Genomic DNA, 19,398 nt, shown 5'->3' on the forward strand with positions numbered 1-19,398 from the left:
CTTTTGTACATTGGTTGCTTCTTTATAATTCGTTTTTTTCTGAAATTCCATTCTATTTGTTTAGTTTCCTGCAAACGCTGACAAGAAAATTAATTTCAGGGCAGTATGTTTACTTTGACTTTGCTCCAGCTGAGAGTCCCATCATTTTGTTTCTCCCCTTCCTGCAGTCCCGGTTTCCAGCAGCAGGTGGAGCTGCAAAGATCCCCATCCTCTGGCTGGAAACGGCACTGCAATGAACGAACTTCCAAACATGATCAGCTGAAATGGCGGAGTCCTGAATTCAGGGCAGTAACAACGATAAACAACGGGTTTACGAAGCAAGAGAATATCAGATTCATGATAGGACGGTAAAGTAGATGCCGATAAGTTCAACAAAATCGACAGCTTCCTTATCCGTCTTCACTTTAAACACATGCAGTACTCAGACCTCACTAATTTCCAGTGGCCGGCTATATATATATATATATATATCTATAAACTACACACACACACACTCACACACACTCACAATCCTTAAGGGGACCTTTCATTCCCCAGTTATACTTTTGCTCTGAATAGAATTCAAAAATTGTTTATGACTCACCTTTACGTTACAGATCAATGAGACAAATTTGTTTCACACAGAAGCAGGTGCCTTAAGCGTGTTGTCAGGGGAGGTGGTGGCAGCAGATGCAACAACATTTCAGTGACATTCAGACAGAGACATGAACAGACAGGGAATGGAGGGTTGTGGACCATGTACAGGCAGATGGGATGAGATCGAATTAGCACAATGTTCAGCACCGACGTGTGGGCCGAATGGCCTGTTCCTGTGCTGTATTGTCCAATGTTCTATATTCAGCAGTTGTGGATGCAGCAGTCAACAACAACAACTGGTATTTAGGTACAGTCGCTGTGTAAATGCAGTAAAGTGTCCCGTGTTTCTCACTGGATACAAAAACAATGAACACAACAAACTCAGCATCCTGTTACAAACACTGGGGACAGTGGAGTGAACACAGTAAACACGGGGTACAGAGGATGCTCTGCACAGAGTGCATTGGTTACCGTTCCCCTGTATAATCCAACAGACTGAAGACCAAAAAATTAAAAGACCCAAGGATCGATTTGTGTTTCAAGAAAATGAGAAACAAGAGCAGTAGTGGCCATTCGGCCCCTTGCTCCTGATCTACCCTTCACCCAGAACATGGCTGATCACTGACCTCAGTGCCAATTTCCTGCACCATCCATCATCACTGTTCCCCTTAAATCCAGAAATCTTTTGCAGAGAATTACAACACACACTGGGTAGAAAATAATTCCTCATCTCAGCCCTGCTGAGGAGACCGCTGATTGTGAGCCTCTGATTGTGTGACCCCTGGCTCCACATCCCATCATTCCTGCCTCTACCCTGTCAATACCCAGTGAGACTGTGTCTGTGCCAGTGAGAACACCTCTTATTCTTCTGATTATCAGACAGTGTAATCTCAGTGTAATCTCCCTGAGGACACTATGTGAAGGGTAAAACTTCAAAGTAAGGGGGTCAAAGTTGAACCAGGGTTTTTGGACACAATGAGTGGTATCTTCCTGGAATGGGCGGCCAGGATGGGGAGTGATGGAAGCAGATACGATCGTGATGTTTAAGATGCATTTAAACAGGGACATGAATAGGCATGGACTGGGGGGTTTGGGTCATTTTCAGGCAAATCTGATTACTGAGTCTGTGCCTCCCGGTTCCACACCCCATCCAGCAGAAACATCATTTCTGCCTCTACCCTGTGAGACTGTGTCTGTGCCAGTGAGACCACCTCTTATTATTCTAATTATGAGACAGTCTCAGTCAGTGTTACTGAGTCTGTGCCTCCTGGTTACACACCCCATCCAGGGGAAACATCATTCCTGCCTCTATCCCGTCAATACCCAGTGAGACTGTGTCTGTGTCAGCGAGATCACCTCTTGTTATTCTAATTATGAGACAGTCTCAGTCAGTGTTATTTCCCTGAGAACACTACGTGAAGTGTAAAACATTAAAGTAAGAGGGTCAAAGATAAACTGGGATGTTCAAGACTCGAGTGGCATCTTCCTGGAATGCACAGCTGGGATGTGGAGTGATGGAGGCAGATGCAATTGTAATGTTTAAGAGGCACTTAACCGGGCAGTATAGATCTACATTTAAATCAACAGGGATAGTGGACAAGGAACAGCAGAAGGAAATCAACTCAGACAAGTGTGGGAATTTAATCCAGTGAATGCCAGGGGAGGGTTGAAAAACAGAGATACTGATGGAAGCAAATACATATTTGCCGGGGTGAAGATATAGTTAGGCAAAGTAGTGAAGAAGGCATTTGGTACCCTTGTCTTCATCAGTCAAGGTATTAAGTGCAAGAGTTTTCATGACATGGTGCAATTGTACAAGAGATTGGTGCAAACACACTCGGAGTGTTGGACACAATTCTGGTTACCTGGTGGCAGCAAGGATGACAAGAAGCTGGAAATGGTGCAGAAATATTTCAGTCTGATGTTGTCAGAACTACTCCGTGAGTGATGAGGAGAACCCGGACGAGCCTGGACTGTTTTCCCTGAGGCTGAGGGCTGAGCTTATTGAGGTTTATAAAAGGTCACGGAGTCTAAACCCTGTGGACAGAGGTTTCGGGTGAGGGGGAAGTGTGGCGAGTTGTGGAATGTGCTGCCAGTGGAAATGGTGGAGATCAAATTAAAATATTTGAAAGACAATAAATTACAACATCGATACATGCTTGATAGGGAAGAGGGCAAATGGGACATGTTCATGACAACAGCTTGGTTTGCAGAGACATGTTCTGCCACTCCCCATACTGTCTGTCTCTCTACATCTATTTAGGAAGAGCAGGACCTCACAGCACAACAGGTCTGGAAGTTCCTGCAGCAGTCTTAGTAATCCCAGTGTATCTGACACCTCTCAATGTCATGTTGCATCATATTTCCCAGCTCACTGAGAAAGTTGTTTGCCTGACTGTGGCGACCCATTTCCTGGCACATCCGAACCGGCTCACAATTAGATAGCCTACGGGGGTTTGTGAGCACAGAGCTTTGGAGCCTCTGCGCTACGGGGGGCAGGTTGAGGGAGGCTTAAAAGTGAGGCCGAGGATTTCAAATATAGGTTTTTTTTTTTGCGACTGCAGTTACCGACTCCGTGTCGTAATTTTAGCGCTGCGTGTAGCACACCGCTACAATTGGTGACCCCGATGGTCCAAACGATTTTTGGACCAGAAATGACCGACGCCGCCTCTGTTCATGCGGTTTCGTTGAAACTGCCGGGTTTCTGGACACAGCGCCCGGACCTATGGTTCCAGCAAGCCGAAGCCCAATTCCACGTTCGCCAGATCACCTCAGAAGACACCCGCTACTACTACATGGTGAGCTCCCTCGACCAGGACACAGCGGCCCAGGTCGCGGAGTTCGTACAGTCGCCCCCGGCAGACGGCAAGTACACGGAATTCAAAGCCCGGCTCCTCAGTACTTTCGGACTCTCACGGCACGAGCGGGCTGCCCGTTTACTGCACCTGGATGGCTTGGGCGACAGACCTCCATCGGCTTTAATGAACGAGATGTTGTCTCTGGCCGACGGACACACACCCTGCCTCACGTTTGAGCAGGCATTCCTGGAGCAGCTGCCCGAGGACATACGCCTGCTGCTGTTCGACGCGGATTTCAGTGACCCCCGGAAGGTGGCAGCCCGGGCGGACTTGCTGTGGAACGCCAAGAAGGTGAGTGGGGCGTCCATCGCACAGATCACCCAGCCACGCTCCCAGCAGCAAACCAGTCCAGGCCCGGCCGCAGAGCCCGCCAACCCCAGGGGCAGGGGTGGGGGGCCCAACGAACACTGGTGCTTCTACCACCAGCGGTGGGGCGCAGATGCCCGCCGTTGTCGCCCGCCCTGCAAGTTCCCGGGAAACGCCAGGGCCAGCCGCCGCTGATGGCTACGGCGGCTGGCCATCGAGATAGCCTCCTGTATGTGTGGGACAGAAGGTCGGGACGCCGGTTTTTGGTCGACACTGGTGCCGAGATCAGCGTTTTACCTCCGACGAGTTACGACACCCGCAACAGGGCACCGCCCCCCCCCCCCCCCCCCCGAGGGCCGTGAACGGCAGCACAGTAAGGACCTATTCAGGACTTTGCAGCAAACCTGCACGGCGCACGGATCTTCTCCAAGGTAGACCTCGTCCGAGGGTACCATCAAATCCCGATGCATCCTGACGACGTCCCCAAAACGGCTCTCATCACCCCGTTTGGCCTTTTCGAGTTCCTCCGCATGCCGTTCGGCCTGAAGAATGCCGCACAGACGTTCCAGCCGTTAATGGACGCGGTGGGACCTGGACTTCGCGTTCATCTATTTGGACGACATCCGCATAGCCAGCAGCAGTCGTAAGGAGCATCTGTCCCACCTCCGTCAACTCTACGCCTGACTGAGTGAGTACGGTCAACAATCAACCGCCAAATGCCAGTTCGGACTCGATACCATTGACTTCCTGGGCCACAGGATTACTAAAGACGGGGCAACCCCTCTGCCCGCTAAGGTAGATGCGGTCCGCCATTTTCCCCGACCCACCACGATCAAAGGCCTTCAGGAATTCTTAGGTATGGTCAATTTCTACCACCGCTTCCTCCCTTCAGCTGCCCGGATCATGCGCCCCCTGTTCGCCCTGATGTCGGGTCCGGGCAAGGACATTACCCGGGACGAGGAGTTCGCCGCCGCTTTCGTTCAAACGAAGGAAGCTTTGGCGAACGCCGCAATGCTAGTACATCCCAGAATGGACGTCCCTACCGCCCTCACAGCGGACGCATCTAACACGGCAGTCGGTGGGGTGCTAGAGCAACTCATCGCAGGTCGCTGGCAACCCCTGGCGTTTTTCAGCAAACACCTGCGGCCACCCGAGCTCAAGTACAGTGCTTTCGACCGGGAACTGTTGGCGCTCTACCTGGCAATCCGGCATTTCAGGTACTTCTTAGAAGGTCGGCCCTTCACCGCGTTCACGGACCACAAACCGCTTACCTTTGCGTTTACGAAAGCGTCCGACCCCTGGTCGTCCCGCCAGCAGCGCCATCTGTCCTACATCTCTGAATACACGACGGATGTCCGGCACGTCTCGGGTAAGGACAATGTCGTGGCGGATGCGCTCTCTCGCCCTACCGTTCATGCCCTTTCCCAAGGGGTAGACTTTGAGGCGCTGGCAGAGGCACAGCAGGCGGATGAGGAGATTCCGAGTTACAGGACCGCAGTCTCCGGTCTGCAGCTCCAGGACCTCCCCGTGGGCCCGGCTGAGAGGACCCTACTCTGTGACATCGCCACCGGCCAGCCCCGTCCCGTCGTCCCGGCACCTTGGCGGCGGCGCGTTTTCGACTCCATTCATAACTTGGCGCATCCTTCCATCCGGACAACTGTCCGGCTGGTTTCCAGCAGGTTCGTTTGGCACGGACTCCGCAAACAGGTCAGTGAATGGGCCAAAACGTGCATGCACTTCCAGACGGCCAAGGTGCAGCGGCACACCAAAGCCCCACCGCAGCAGTTCCATCCCGCCCACCGGCGTTTCGACCACATTCATGTGGATATCGTGGGCCCCCTGCCAGTGTCGCACGGAGCGCGGCACCTCCTGACTATCGTGGACCGGTTCACAAGATGGCCAGAGGCGGTCCCGCTCACCGACACCACCTCCGAATCTTGAGTCCGAGCCCTGATCACCACCTGGATATCTCGCTTTGGTTACCGGCCCACATTACCTCTGACAGAGGCGCCCAGTTCACCTCCAGCCTGTGGTCAGCTATGGCCAGACTTTTGGGGACTCAGCTGCACCACACAACTGCCTACCACCCACAGTCGAACGGGCTAGTGGAGCGTTTCCACCGTCACCTGAAGTCGGCCCTCATGGCCCGCCTGCGAGGAGCCAACTGGGCAGACGAGCTTCCCTGGGTCCTACTCGGCATCCGCACAGCACCCAAGGACGACCTGCATGCCTCGTCGGCCGAGTTGGTATACGGCGCGCCCCTGGTCGTCCCCGGGGAGTTCCTACCAGCCCCACGGGGGCAAGAGGAAGAGCCCGCAGCAGTCCTGGGCAGACTACGCGAGAAGCTCGGTAACCTGGCCCCCATACCCACTTCACAGCATGGGCGGCACCCGACCTGCGTACCCAAAGACCTGCAGAACTGTAAGTTTGTGTTTGTACGAAGGGGCGGGCATCGGCCACCGCTGCAGCGGCCATACGAGGGGCCGTTTATGGTGCTCCGGAACAACGGGTCCACGTTCGTGCTGGACGTTGGGGGGAAAGAGGAGGTTTTCACGGTGGACCGCCTCAAACCGGCCCATGTGGACCTGGCGCAACCGGTCGAGTTTCCGGCACCTCGGCGCAGAGGCCGACCTCCCAAGCAGGTTCCGGCCCAGACTGTGGACATTGGGGGGGTGTATCGCCGGTTCTGGGGGGGGGGGTTATGTGGCGACCCATTTCCTGGCACATCCGAACCGGCTCACAATTAGCCAGCGTTCCGGCTAAGGGAGACAGCCTACGGGGGTTTGCGAGCACAGAGCTTTGGAGCCTCTGCGCCACGGGGGGGGTGGGGGGGGGCAGGTTGAGGGAGGCTTAAAAGTGAAGCTGAGGATTTCGAATAAAGGTTTTTTTTTTCGCGACTGCAGTTACCGACACCGTGTCGTAATTTCAGCGCTGCGTGTATTTCACAGTATTTCACCACAGGACGGAACATTATACAGTAGGTGCAGGAACATGCCCTTCGGCACAATATTTCTGTGCTGACCGTATATTTATACTCACCCATCTTTTCACCCTCCTGCTCCACGGAGTAAAGGGCAGATCAGGCGCAATGGCCACGCCTGCTCCTGTTTCTTGTTTTCTAAAACATGTTTACCTTTGCGCCTTGTTCTCCCTTGGCCTATACAGCCTGTCCGATTGCACAGGGGAGCAGTGAGAGCACCAGAGATTCCAGCAGCAGGAGGGGGGTCTAGGAGGCAGCTGCAGATAAGAAGCTCCAATCCACGGCGGAGAAAGGCCGAGCACCCCTCGTAATTGAACCATCTCACGGATTCTCCGCCAGTCTCTTTACATCTGCCATCGGTAAGATTCAAGATCCTGGTCGGTGTTGTAGCATTTGCCCGAGGTGCTACTCCCGATCTGCGCCCTCTTGCCTAACTTTCCTGATGAAGGGTCTCGGCCCGAAACGTTGGCTACTCTTTTCTCACGGATGCTGCCTGACCTGCTGAGTTCTTCCAGCGTTGTGTACGTATTCTTTGATCCACAGCATCTGCAGTTGTATTTTTGTGTCTCGTCTGGACCGCTCGCTCCCAGTTTTTAACTCCGCCCACTGTCACTGGACGGGCGGCTCCGCCAATGAGAGCCCGCTTTCCCAAAAGTGCTCGCTGATTGGTTGTGAGTGTGTCCGAGAATGGCCTGCTGGCGCCTGGCAGGAATCAGTCTGAATCAGTTCTCAGGAACTCCCTGAGGAAGCTCCCTGAAGCTACTTTGTTCCTCGCCTACCGACGGGAACCCTGCGCTAACGCACCTGGTCACAGTTCTTTCAGAACAACAACTACAAGAACATTAGGCATGGACAGCACGGAGAGTCTTGCACTGGATGGACAGAGGCGACAGTCCAGACCATATATGGCTGAATGCCTCATCACCAGATCTCACCAACAGTCACCAAGACCTTGCCTGGCTGGCGGTGAGAGGAGCCCTGCACACCGCACATTGCCCCGAGATTGATGCGGTGGAGATGAGACGTTCGCTCAGCTCTTTGCGGACTGTGGGCTCGCGAAAGAGATGTGGAAGAAGATGCAAAGGCCTGTGCCACAGCAGCTGAGTGACACTGGTCTTCGGGCATTTCCCAGAACGCACAGGAACACGGACATCAAGTGCTGCCGTAAGATGACCAATTCGGAGAATGATGCCCGAAATATGATGGTCTGCCATCACATCGAGATGTCCATAGGGGTTTCCCAACCTGGGGTCCACTACCCCTCAGTTAATGGTATCGGTCCATGCTATAAAAAAGGATGGAAGCCCCTGCTGCAGAGGAGTGTAGCAGTAGCAGACTGGCACCTTCCAGGCTGCAGGAGTACGTGCTGAGCGACTCATTGAAGGGATAGGGTTCCCCTGCCACTGGACAGGGAGAGGCCGGGTTGGTTGGGGAGGTCTCTCAATTGTTGTAGTCTTGAACCATCCCAGGGGCCACATGAGCGGAAACGGTCCTAACGGTTTTAATGAATGTAAAAGTACCGCATTGACCATGAATGTATTGCACGGTTTATTATTGAGAATATTTTACTGTGAATAGTTTATTTTCATGGGGAAAAAAGAATTCAAATTGTGGGCTGTGTCCAGAATGAGGGAGAGTGGACCTTTCATTGGAGCCAGGATGGACATGGGTGAAGTCAGGAAGATTCTTCATTTGAAGAGCTGTGGAGATAAAGCTTCATGGAAAAACTGAATATTTTCTACCCTGTGACGTATAATTCCAGCAGACACTGGTTGGTCATCACCACGGCACCAGTCTCCTCACAGCATAATATTCTCTCCACACTAATTTAGTAGTTGATTTAAATGTTTATTTAACCACCGTTTTACACCCCAGTCTGACTTACTTTAGACCTCGAAAAATTAAAAATGATCTGCTGGAGGAACTGAATAGATCGGGCAGCATCTGTGATGGGAAATGGATAATTTACATTTCGGGTTGAGGCAGGGCAAATGACGGATCTTGACCCGGAAATCCAATTGTGCATTTCTCTCCACAGGTGCTGCCTGACCTGCGCTGTTCCTTTAGTATCTTGTTTCTTACTCGAGATTTCAGCATCTGCAGCTTCTTCTGTCTCTCTTTTCAGAACTTGTCCCTTTCTTTCCAGCCTCAGACTGAACCAGGCTCTTCTCTCCGGCTTCACTAATGTTCCGTTTCTTCTTAAGCCCATCACGCTTACTGTGGTACCGGCTGCCAACAGCCCTCGCAAAAATTCCCTGTTCAGGGCCGAAGGTTGATCCTGTGGCTTGTCTTTACACCACACGACTTCGGTCGTCTTGCAGGTGAAGGTCCTTCCTAACCAAGGTCTTTGGAGATTCAGTTCAAATATCTGTCACATCGGGGTTTTACGGGATGGGATTGCTGGCCCCATGCCCAACCCTCTTCCTTTCGCATCCGGGCTTGGGATCGTCCGTGGCTGAGTTTTTTAGTTATGTTCCCACATGTTTAATGTGTTTCTGACTCACCTTGTTGTAGAAATTGCAACAATTCCTTCCCACTGAGTACACGCGGTACCCTGAGACTGCAGCGCGTCCAGTGGGCAATCGCGGTATTGCAGGGGTTCCGCAGCTCACCGAAAGTTAAGGAACCTGAATCAGGAAGTATCGGGAGTTAAGATGGTTTCGAGAGGCCAGATCGACGGTTTAACGGAGGAGGCAATTTGTCCCATCTGCCTGGATTCCTCCACCGATCCAGTTATCCTGGAGTGTGGACACAATTTCTGCCGCTCCTGTATGATGCAGTTTTGGGAAAGGGAGCAGAGAAACTCCTGCCCAGACCGCACCCTTAAAGTCAATCGGGCCTTAGCAAATCTGTCTGAGAAAGCTCGAAAACTAAACCTGAATCCGACAGGAAAGAAAAATAAACTTCGCTGCGAGAAACCTGAGGACGAACTGAGGCTGTTTTATGAAACCGACGAGAAACTGCTCTGTGTGATCTGTAGAGATGCGCGGGAACACAGAGAGCACCGCTTCCTGCCGATTGAAGAAGCTGTTGCAGTCGATAGGGTAAAAGAAAATCGATTTTGATCACCAGATGCTTTTTCATTGCATATTTATTTTCTAACCCGTGGTGTATACGACAATAAACTATCCTGAATCAGCACTGCATCTTTATTGTCTAATTCCTTCACTCTCCGTTTCCCAGGACCGGGTTAAATCTGCGGTAGAATCTCTCACAGAAAAGAAATCGGACTTGGAGGAAATGGAGCGGCAAAAGAACGAGAAAGTTTCTAGAGTTCGGGTAAGGACTTCCTGAGCAGAATTTCCAATGTCGTTGTGTAGTTTTGTTCCCTTTAATGCAGAACTGCAGAGTGACGCAGCTCCAGTGACCTGCGTTAGATCCTGACCGCTGTCTGCGTGTTCTAGCTGAGACCACGATGGACCAACATTGCCCAGAAATCCTGACTGAATGTTTAATTCGCTACTGTAATTAACCCTGTGGAGTTGGGTGGTCTGTGAATCAGCTGGGAGTTAGTAGGTCAGTGAGGAAAACTCGGTTTCAGGGAAACGTGAGGGAATGGGATTAAAGATCTGAGAAACAGCATAGAATCAATGGGCTGAATGGTCACCCTCCATGTTCTAAGTAAAGACTTTATGGCCATATATTAAACTGGCCTCTCCTCTCGTTTTTCAATAACAGTCACACAACGTTCAGTCCCCCATCATATCCCAGTCTGCTGATTGTCACCAAGAAAGAGCAACGCTTACTCAGAGATTTCAGGGAAGAAAAAGCGAGGATTCTAAATCCAATGGAGAAAAATCTTTGGGAGATTCAAGACAATTTCTGTGAATCCTACTTATAATATCCCCTGATATCCCCTGAGGTCTGTCTGCTGATCAGTCACTGTTTGAGAGAATTTTGCACAGTCTGTTTTTTTTTCCCAGATATATTCTTCATCAGATTATATTCCATTTTACATCATAGACAGGTCTTTCAGTCCATTCTTTCCTATTAATTTCCTTCGTCCCATCTACTCACCACACCTAGCAACAGTGCTCCGAACTCCATGGACCCTCATGTTTATGCAGCTTCCCCATTACATTCAATCTCTTCTGTTCCACTTCAACCACTCCTGTGACAGTGAGTTCCACATTCCCTTCACTACATTTCAAGCAGAGATACGTTCCCCATCCACACCCAATCAAATCCACCAATATTCATAAACTTCTCCATCTGATCCTCCCTGATTAAAACGCACAGCCTGTCGAGTCTTTCCTGTCAGTTCCATCCTCTCAGTTATGGTATAATCTTCATAAACATTCCTTGTACTTTCTCCCTGAGTCCCTTGTTGGTATATGCCTTTCTCCGTGTGTGTCAAGGAAATGGCAATTTTCATCAACTGGTAATAAATTTGCTCAAGTTCCATCTGTAGGGTTACAGTTAGTCAGTCAATTGTGATCTGTATTTTACTTATTTCAGGAGGAAGCTCATCGGAAGAGGAGGTAGGACATGGTCTTTACTGAAACTCTGGATGGATTTGTAAAATAGTTCACATATCACTGATGCTCAGTTTATAACCAGCTGTGTAATATTTACAGTGTTAGTGAAGATGACAAGTCCTTGTCAATGACACATGGCTCGCTACCTGTTGAAAATTTCGATCACCCCTTTTTGTTGAACACAACATTGAGAGAAATGTCTGATACAAGTAAACAAGGTAAACATTTACAGTTTCCATTCTCTTTGTCTGTGAACAATTTTAAATGATACTTACTTACAAAGTTACTAATCATTCCATCTATATTCTCTTCCATTGAACTGATCTCCGTGGTACACCACCGGTCACAGTGCTCCAGTCTGGACAACACCCTCTGTCTCCTACCCGCAGACAACTTTGCATCCAATTAACTAGCTCTCCTGAATACAGTGTGATCAGAACTTCTCTGTGAGCCTTCTGCATGGAATCTTGTCAAAGGCCTGCTGAACTTTATGTAGGCAATATATATTGCACTATTCTCAATAGTCCTTTCTGTCAGCTCATCAAAGAACAACTCAATCAAATTCATGAGACTATTTCCCAGGGATAAAACAATGTTGACTATCCTGAGTCATCCCATGCCTTTCCAAATGCTAGTAAATCTGTCACTCATTATCCAGTAATTGTCCCACCACTGATGCTGGGCTCAGCGGCCTGGAGCTCCCTGGCTTGTTCTTCCGGTCCTTCTTACCTCAAGGCACCACCTGCGCCACCCTCCAGTCTTCCAGCAGCTCACCTGGGGTGAAATGTCCAAGAACATATATCTGCCAGGGCCCCTGCAATTCCTTCTCTAGTCTTAATGTCATGGGTCCAGTTTGCTGTTCCCCCAACACTTCTTTCTCCATGATTATGCCCCAATTTCAGTCATTTGATCTCAATTTGCTGCTAGTTTATCCAAATACCATACACCTGGTTTTCATCAGAGAGTGGGAAATAAATATGATGGCGACACTATCACAGGTTGCCAGTTTGTTGGTCTATTCTCGTGTGATACTCCAATTGGAACCATTAGTTCTAAGTTCCACTCTAGTTTCTAGATAGTCCCTGTAAATCCCGTCTCCTTGTCAAGATTCCTCTGGTTTCCTGTTCTACGTTCAGGTCTACACCAGTCTCCTCAACTCAGTCGAAGTGTCCTGCACTTGGGTTCTCCTAGGTCACCCCTTGCAACACTTAATGTACTCAGAGATACGCAGTCACTGTCTGGGGTTCATCTAACACTTCCAGCATCTTTGCTTTTGTACTGTGATATGTTCCCAGATATTACTGTTCATTTTCCTTAACTCCTTAGCTTCCAAGACCCTTTTCCTGGGAAACACAGATGAGAAATATTCATTTGAAACCTCCCCCATCTCCTTTTATCGATGACCACATTGATCCTTAGGGTGACCTGTTCGGGTCAGGGTGTCATACATTCGGCAATGTCCATGCTGACTGTGCTGCCCAGTGAGCAGGTGCCGCCACGCCTGGTCAACAGCCCTATAAAATACTTCCGTCTATGTACTTATCCACTGTAGATTCTTTTAAACATTGCTTATTTCTAGCAGCTCGTTCCAAACATGCAGCACCCTTCATGTGAAGGCATTCCTCATGCCATAAGGCCATAAGACATAGGAGCAGAATTAGGCCATTCAGCCCATTGAATCTGCCCCACCATCCACTCAACCCCATACACCTGCCTTCTTGCCATAACATTTGATGCCCTGACCAATCAGGAAAATTGGCTTTTAATACTTGGCCTCCATAGCTGCCTGTGGCAGAGCATTCCACTGATTCACTATTCTCTGGTTAAACAATTCCTCCTTACCTCTGTTTTGAAGGGTTACCCCTCAATTTTGAGGCTGTGCACTCTAGTTTTGGACACACCCACCATAGGATGTATCCTCTCCATCTCCACCTTATCTAGTCCTTTCAACATGATAATCCCTTCATTCCTTGTGTTCCTTTAGACAGGAACTGGCCAAAGTTGATTGAAAGGTAACACTATCAGGGATGATTCAAATTTCAAAGTTCAAATTAAATTCATTAAAGTATATATATGTTACCATATACAACCCTGAGATTCACTTCCTTGCAGGCATGCTCAATAAATCCAATAACCATAATAGACTCAATGAACAGGGTGTATGACCAGTGTGGAAAAGACAACAAACTGTACAAATACTAGAAGAAAGAAAAAAAGAAATATTAATAATAATTAATAAGCAATAAATATCAAGAACTTGAGAAGACTCCTGAAAGTGGGTTCATAGATTAAAGTTGGGTAAGGTTATCCCTTCTGGTTTAAGAGCCTGATGCCTGAGGAGAAATAATTGTTCCTGAACCCGGTGGTGTGGGCCCTATGGCTCATATACCTTCTTCTTGATGGCAGCATTAAGCTGAGAGCATGGCCTGGGTGGTGAGAGTGCCCGATGATGGCCACTGCTTTCCTGTAATGGCTAGGTTGTGGGGAGAAATTCAGAATGCATCTCAAATAGGAAGAAGTATTCTAAAGGGAGGATGAGGCAGGGAGTCTGCAGAAGGCCTTAGACAGATTAGGAGAATAGGCAAAGAAGTGGCAGATGGAATATAGTGCAGGGAAGTACATTGGTAGAAGGAATAAAGGTACAGACTATTTTCTAAATGTGGAAGAAAGCAAAAATCAGAGGTGCAAAGGGACTTTGGAGTCCTTGTGCACAATTCTCTGAAGTTTAACTTACAGGTTGACTCTGTGGTGAGAAAGGCAAAGCGTAAATTTCCAGAGGACTAGTATATAAGAGTGAGGATGTGATAGAGAGATGTTATAAGGCATTGGTCAGACTACTTTTGGAGTATTGTGAGCAGATGGATGGTAAAGTGGAACAAAGGAGCAAAGGAGGTATAAGGCTTCCCTCTGCTATCCTGCGGTTCACCCTTGGGCAAGGTGTAGCACCTGCTTAGCTCCCACCTCCTCCCCCCACCAATCAGGGTCAAGTGAAGCATGGGAGTAGGTGGTGGATGGTCATATGAAAAGCTGGTGCATATACAAACCCTAATTATGTGACCACTATCGCCAGGCAATCTCTGAAGAGTATTGATAATTTTTAGGTCACCCATCTTGCACAAACATTGCCCAGAAGAAGGCACTGGTAAACTTCTGTAGAAACTTCTGTGGAAAAATTTGCCAGGACAATCCTGGTCAACAATTGAAGAATCAGATGGGATCTCATTAAAACCTATTTAATATTGAAAAGCTGAGATAGAGTGGATGTGGAGAGGAAGATTCCTATAGTGGAGGTGTCCAAGACCAGAGGACACAGCAACAGAACAGAGGGGATTCCTTTTAGAATAGAGATGAGGAGGAATTTCTTCAGCCAGATGGTGGTGAATCTGTGGAATTCATTGCCACAGATGTTTGTGGAGGCCAAGCTATTGAGTATATTTAAAGTGAGAGTTGTTAGGTTTTGATTAGTCAGGTTGTCAAGGGTTATGGAAAGGCAGGGGAGGGGTGTAGAGAGGGATAATAAATCTGCCAATGTGGAATATCAGAAATGACGCAATGGGTCAAATGGCCTAATTCTGCTATGATGTCTTATGGCATAATGGTCTTCACCCTATTTCTGCCCCTCATGATCAGGTCACTCCTCAATCTCCAATGTTGTAGGGAGTAAAACCCTACTCTACTCAACCACTCCATGTAATTCAGGCCCCTGAGTCCAGGCAACATCATGATAATTTTTTTTCTATACTCTTTCTAGATTAATAACATATTTCCCATAACAGGGTGACCAAAACTATGCACAGTAAGTGATGTTGTGGTAGATCTGAGTCTACTCCTCCCCGATCTGGGGCAACCAGCCTGCTATCCTTCACCCCTCCTCAGTCCACAGTCACCTCAGACTCATGTCTCATCACTTACTCCCCTTCTCCTCTCTACACTGGCAATCTCCACTCCCCACTCTATTATTGGAAATAATTAAGGTGGAGTTTGAGAAAATTTTGAAAGATCGAGGGATAGAAGTTTTCAGGGAACTGGCTTAGAAAAGGTCCTGATGAAGGGTCTCGGCCCGAAACGTTAGCTACTCTTTTCTCACAGATGCTGCCTGGCCTGCTGAGTTCTTCCAGCATTGTGTACATATTCTCTGGCTTAGAAAGGGAATCGATCAGTCTCTGTGACATTGAATGGAGGGCCAGTTCCAGTGCTGTACTGTTCCATGTTCTCTGTTCCCTGTTTAGAAGAATGAAAGCAGATCTTAGGGAAACACAAGATTCTTTCAGACCTCAAAAAGGAGGATATTTCCCCTGCATAACACACACAAAATGCTGGCGGAACTCAACAGATCAGGCAGCATCTATGGAGAGGAATGAACAGCTGACGCACTTCTTCAGTCTGCGGAATCGAGGGTTGGGGGGGGGGTCACTGTCTCAGGATGGGTGAATCCTCAGAGGGTATCTTTGGAATTCTCTGCATTGGAGTCTGTGGAGGCTCAGTCATTCAGTTCACTTAATGTCACAGAGTCATTGTCTAACAGCACAGAAACAGGCCCTTGAACCCATCACCTCTGTGCTGATTTATTTACTATTTATCCATCTGCACATGCCACTGATCATCAAAAGGCAAGTCTCCTTTTGTGCCTTGCCTATTGAAATGCCCGTCCAAATGTCTCTGCGGCATAGTTGACTGGAGGCCTGTGAACTGCAGGTGTTGCTGCTGCATTCGTGGTTGTTTGACATATTAATGATTTGGATGAGAATGTAGGTGACAAAGTCAGTTTCATGGATGACACTAAAATTCATAGCGTAGTGGACAGTGAAGCGGTTTATCTAAGTTTACAATGAGCACTTGATCAACTGGGGCAGCCGGCCAAGGAATGGCAGGTGGAGTTTAATTCAGAGGAATGTGGGGTGTGGCATTTTATGAAGACAAACCAGGTCAGGAATTAAACAGCAATTGATGGGACTGTGGAGAGTGTTGTAGAACAGAGAGAGACAGGGTTCATTGGTCAGAATACTGAGTACAGGAGCTGGGACTTGCTGTTAGGTGTGTATAAGATGTTGGTCTGGCCACATTCAACCGGAGAGGGTGCAATGCTGATTTACGAGGACGTGACTGGGGCTGGAGGACGTGGAATAGAAACAGAGGTGGGACAGGCTTGGACTTTCTCCCCGTAGCTGAGGAGGCTGTCAGCGGAAGCTGTAGGGATCTTGGCTGGTATGTAGATAAGAAAAGTATAAAGGAATAATGGGCAAATGGGACGAGCTCATTAAAGCAAGTTCGCTGGCATGAACATGTTGGGTTAAAGAACCTCCTGTTTAAATCCCTCTAGTATTCACTCACCCCTACTCACCAAATTCAGTTGTTGTTCCGCCCCTTCCCCACACCCGTTTCTACTGGCTATCACCAGTTTTTCTATTCTTGACTATGGAGAAGCCTCCATGGCCAGATCAGCCATGATCTTATTGAATGGCGGAGCAGGTTCGACGGGCTGGATGGCCGACTCCTGCTCTTATTTCTTATGTTCTTCAGAATCAGAATCAGGGTTATTATCACCAGCATGTAAACGTCATGAAATTTGTTAACTTAGCAGCAGATTTATGCAATACATAATATAGAATAAAAATAATAAATAAGTAGGAAATAATATGTATATTGAATGGATTAAAAATTATGCAAAAAACAGAAAAAGTGAGGTCGTGTTCACAGGTTCAATGTCCATTTAGGAATCGGATACCAGAGGGGAAGAAGCTGTTCCTGAATCGCTGAGTGTGTGCCTTCAGGTTTCTGTACCTCCTCCCTGATTGCAACAGTGAGGAAGGGCATTAATAATGGACGCTGCCTTTCTGAGACACCGCTCCTTAAAGATACCCAAGATGGAGCCGACTAAATTTACAACCCTCCGCAGCTTCTTTCAGTCCTGTGCAGTAGGCCCCCCATACCAGACAGTGACGCAGCCTGTCAGAATGCTCTCCACGGTACAACTATAGAAGTTTTTGAGTGTGTTTGTTGACACACCAAATCTTTTCAAACTCCTAATAAGTATAGTCACTGTCTTGCCTTCTTTATAACTGTATCGATATGTTGAGACCAGGATAGATCCTCAGAGAGCTTGACACCCAGGAACTTGAAGCTGCTCACTCTGTCCACTTCTGATCCTTCTATGAGGATTGGTATATGTTCCTTGTTCTTATGACCTGAAATATCAACTGTTTATCTCACTTCACACATAGCACTTGACCCGCTGATTTCCTCCAGCACTTTGTGTGATTTTCAGGAACACTTTACTCTGCATCCTGAGTCTCTCCCACCCCCACCCCCACCCCCATCCCTGGGGACTCTCTAATTCTCTGCTTCTCTTCCCCACCCCCACCAGTCTCTGTCACCCTGGATGTGGAAACAGCGCATCCCGAGCTCGAGGTGTCTGAGGATCGGAAGAGTGTGAGATGGACCGAGACCTGGAGGGATCTCCCTGACACCGGGAAGAGGTTCACAGTCTGGGAATGTGTGCTGGGATCAGAGGGATTCACATCGGGGAGACATTACTGGGAGGTGGAGGTGGCGGGGAATCTGTACTGGTGTCTGGGAGTTGCCGCAGAGTCTGTGGAGAGGGACAGTCATGTTGGACTGAGACCAAAGACTGGATTCTGGATCATCACAGGGGTAAATCACGTGATCAGTGTTCCCCCCTCCTCTGAATCCTGTCTTCCTGCTGGTCCCATCCCCGGGAGGGTGGGAGTTTATCTCAGTTATGAGTCTGGGACAGTCTCATTTTACAATGCAGAGACCAAGTCCCATCTCCACACCTTCACTGGTTATAAATTCACAGAGAAACTTTATCCTTTCTTCTGGACTTGGCATAAAAACCGGTGGCTGAGAATATGCTCTGGTTCTGCTCCAGGTCTGTAAATGGGTCAGGTCCTGGAACTGGCATCAGGAATAAGCCAGTGTAAATATAAATGTGCGGAGAGTGAAATAAACATGATTTGAGAATTATCGATCCATTAGTTTTACATTGTTCACCGCGTCCGTCAACGGAACAGAAACTCTGCGGATTCAGCAGCAGCCGTAGGTGGTGGGCCCTGAGCTCCCCGGGACCTAAAGTGCACTCACACTGAGACAGGTAACATGGTACAAGTGGTGGTGCTGACTGCGAGAGGGAAGTCAAGGTGAATCTTGGACAGGTGGGAAGTGGTGGAGGGCACAGGTGAGGTGCAGGAGAGTCTCAGCGGGTCAGGCAGCAACTAAAGCTGGAATTGAATAATTAACGTTTTGCCTCAATGCCCTTCAACTGGACTGAAAGAGTAGAGATGACCAGAGAAGAGGGTGGGGTAAGGGCTGGCAGGTGATAGACAGATGAGGTGAGAGGTAACAGTGACAAAGATGATAGAATCTGGTCAGAAAGGAAAGTGGAGCCTGGAATAAAGGGAGGGAGGTGGGGAGGGGCGTGTGGGTGAAGGACAGATGGAGAGGGTGGGGGTGGGAGAGAAGAAAGAGATAAGGTGACAGGGCTGGTGGATCAGGAGGAGGATAGAGGATTAAGAAGGAAATGTGACAGAGAATGTAGGGGAATTCAATGTTCATGGCCCAGGGTGGAACATGAGGAACTGTTCTAATTTATGAGACAAATCAAGCCGGGATCCAAGCGGATTCCCAGCTGGTCAAAGAAGAGAAAACCTGCAGATGCTGGAAATCTGAGTACTCATTCTCTCCTGCAATCAGAACGTTAACTGAGGCAGAAGTGTCACATTGCAACACATTTTCTCTGTTTTGCAAAATAATTGGTTTTAACAGTTGTTCTAAATTTATATTTAACTGCCGTTTAAAACCGCACCGCTTCCCCTTTTAAAGCTGTTCCTTTCTGTCGGACTGCATGTTGCCAGGCCCTTCATTCTCATCTCATTGATTTTCAGCCCTGTTTGTTATCCGTCCGTCACTTGAGATTAGTTGGAAGACACCAGGATGTCTTTCACCGAACACATGCAGCAACATAATCACAAACGAGAAAATCTGCAGCTGCTGGAAATCCGAGTAACACACACAAACTGCTGGAGGGACTCAGCCAGCCAGGTAGCATCTTCAGAAAAAAAGTACAGTTGATGTTTCAGGCTGAAACCCTCCGGCAGGACACATGGAATCAGTAATTTGGTTTTAGAACATAGAATATAGAACAGTACAGCACAGTACAGGCCCTTCAGACCACAATGTTGTG

General features: G+C 48.6%; 1 protein-coding gene across 1 annotated transcript in view; it reads left to right on the plus strand.

Annotated features, from left to right (window-relative positions):
* LOC132394858 (E3 ubiquitin-protein ligase TRIM39-like) overlaps nt 1-18,161 on the plus strand; it is a 35,635-nt gene extending 17,474 nt beyond the window's left edge. Inside the window, exons 7-11 of the mRNA XM_059971265.1 lie at nt 9,287-9,764; nt 9,904-9,999; nt 11,179-11,201; nt 11,298-11,416; nt 17,563-18,161. Coding sequence (XP_059827248.1) covers nt 9,287-9,764; nt 9,904-9,999; nt 11,179-11,201; nt 11,298-11,416; nt 17,563-18,095 — 1,249 coding nt within the window. The 3' untranslated portion in view covers nt 18,096-18,161. The remainder of the gene's footprint in view (nt 1-9,286; nt 9,765-9,903; nt 10,000-11,178; nt 11,202-11,297; nt 11,417-17,562) is intronic.
* Nucleotides 18,162-19,398: the final 1,237 nt, after the last annotated feature.

This window comes from Hypanus sabinus, chromosome 5, assembly GCF_030144855.1.
Source record: "Hypanus sabinus isolate sHypSab1 chromosome 5, sHypSab1.hap1, whole genome shotgun sequence".
NCBI lineage: Eukaryota > Metazoa > Chordata > Chondrichthyes > Myliobatiformes > Dasyatidae > Hypanus > Hypanus sabinus.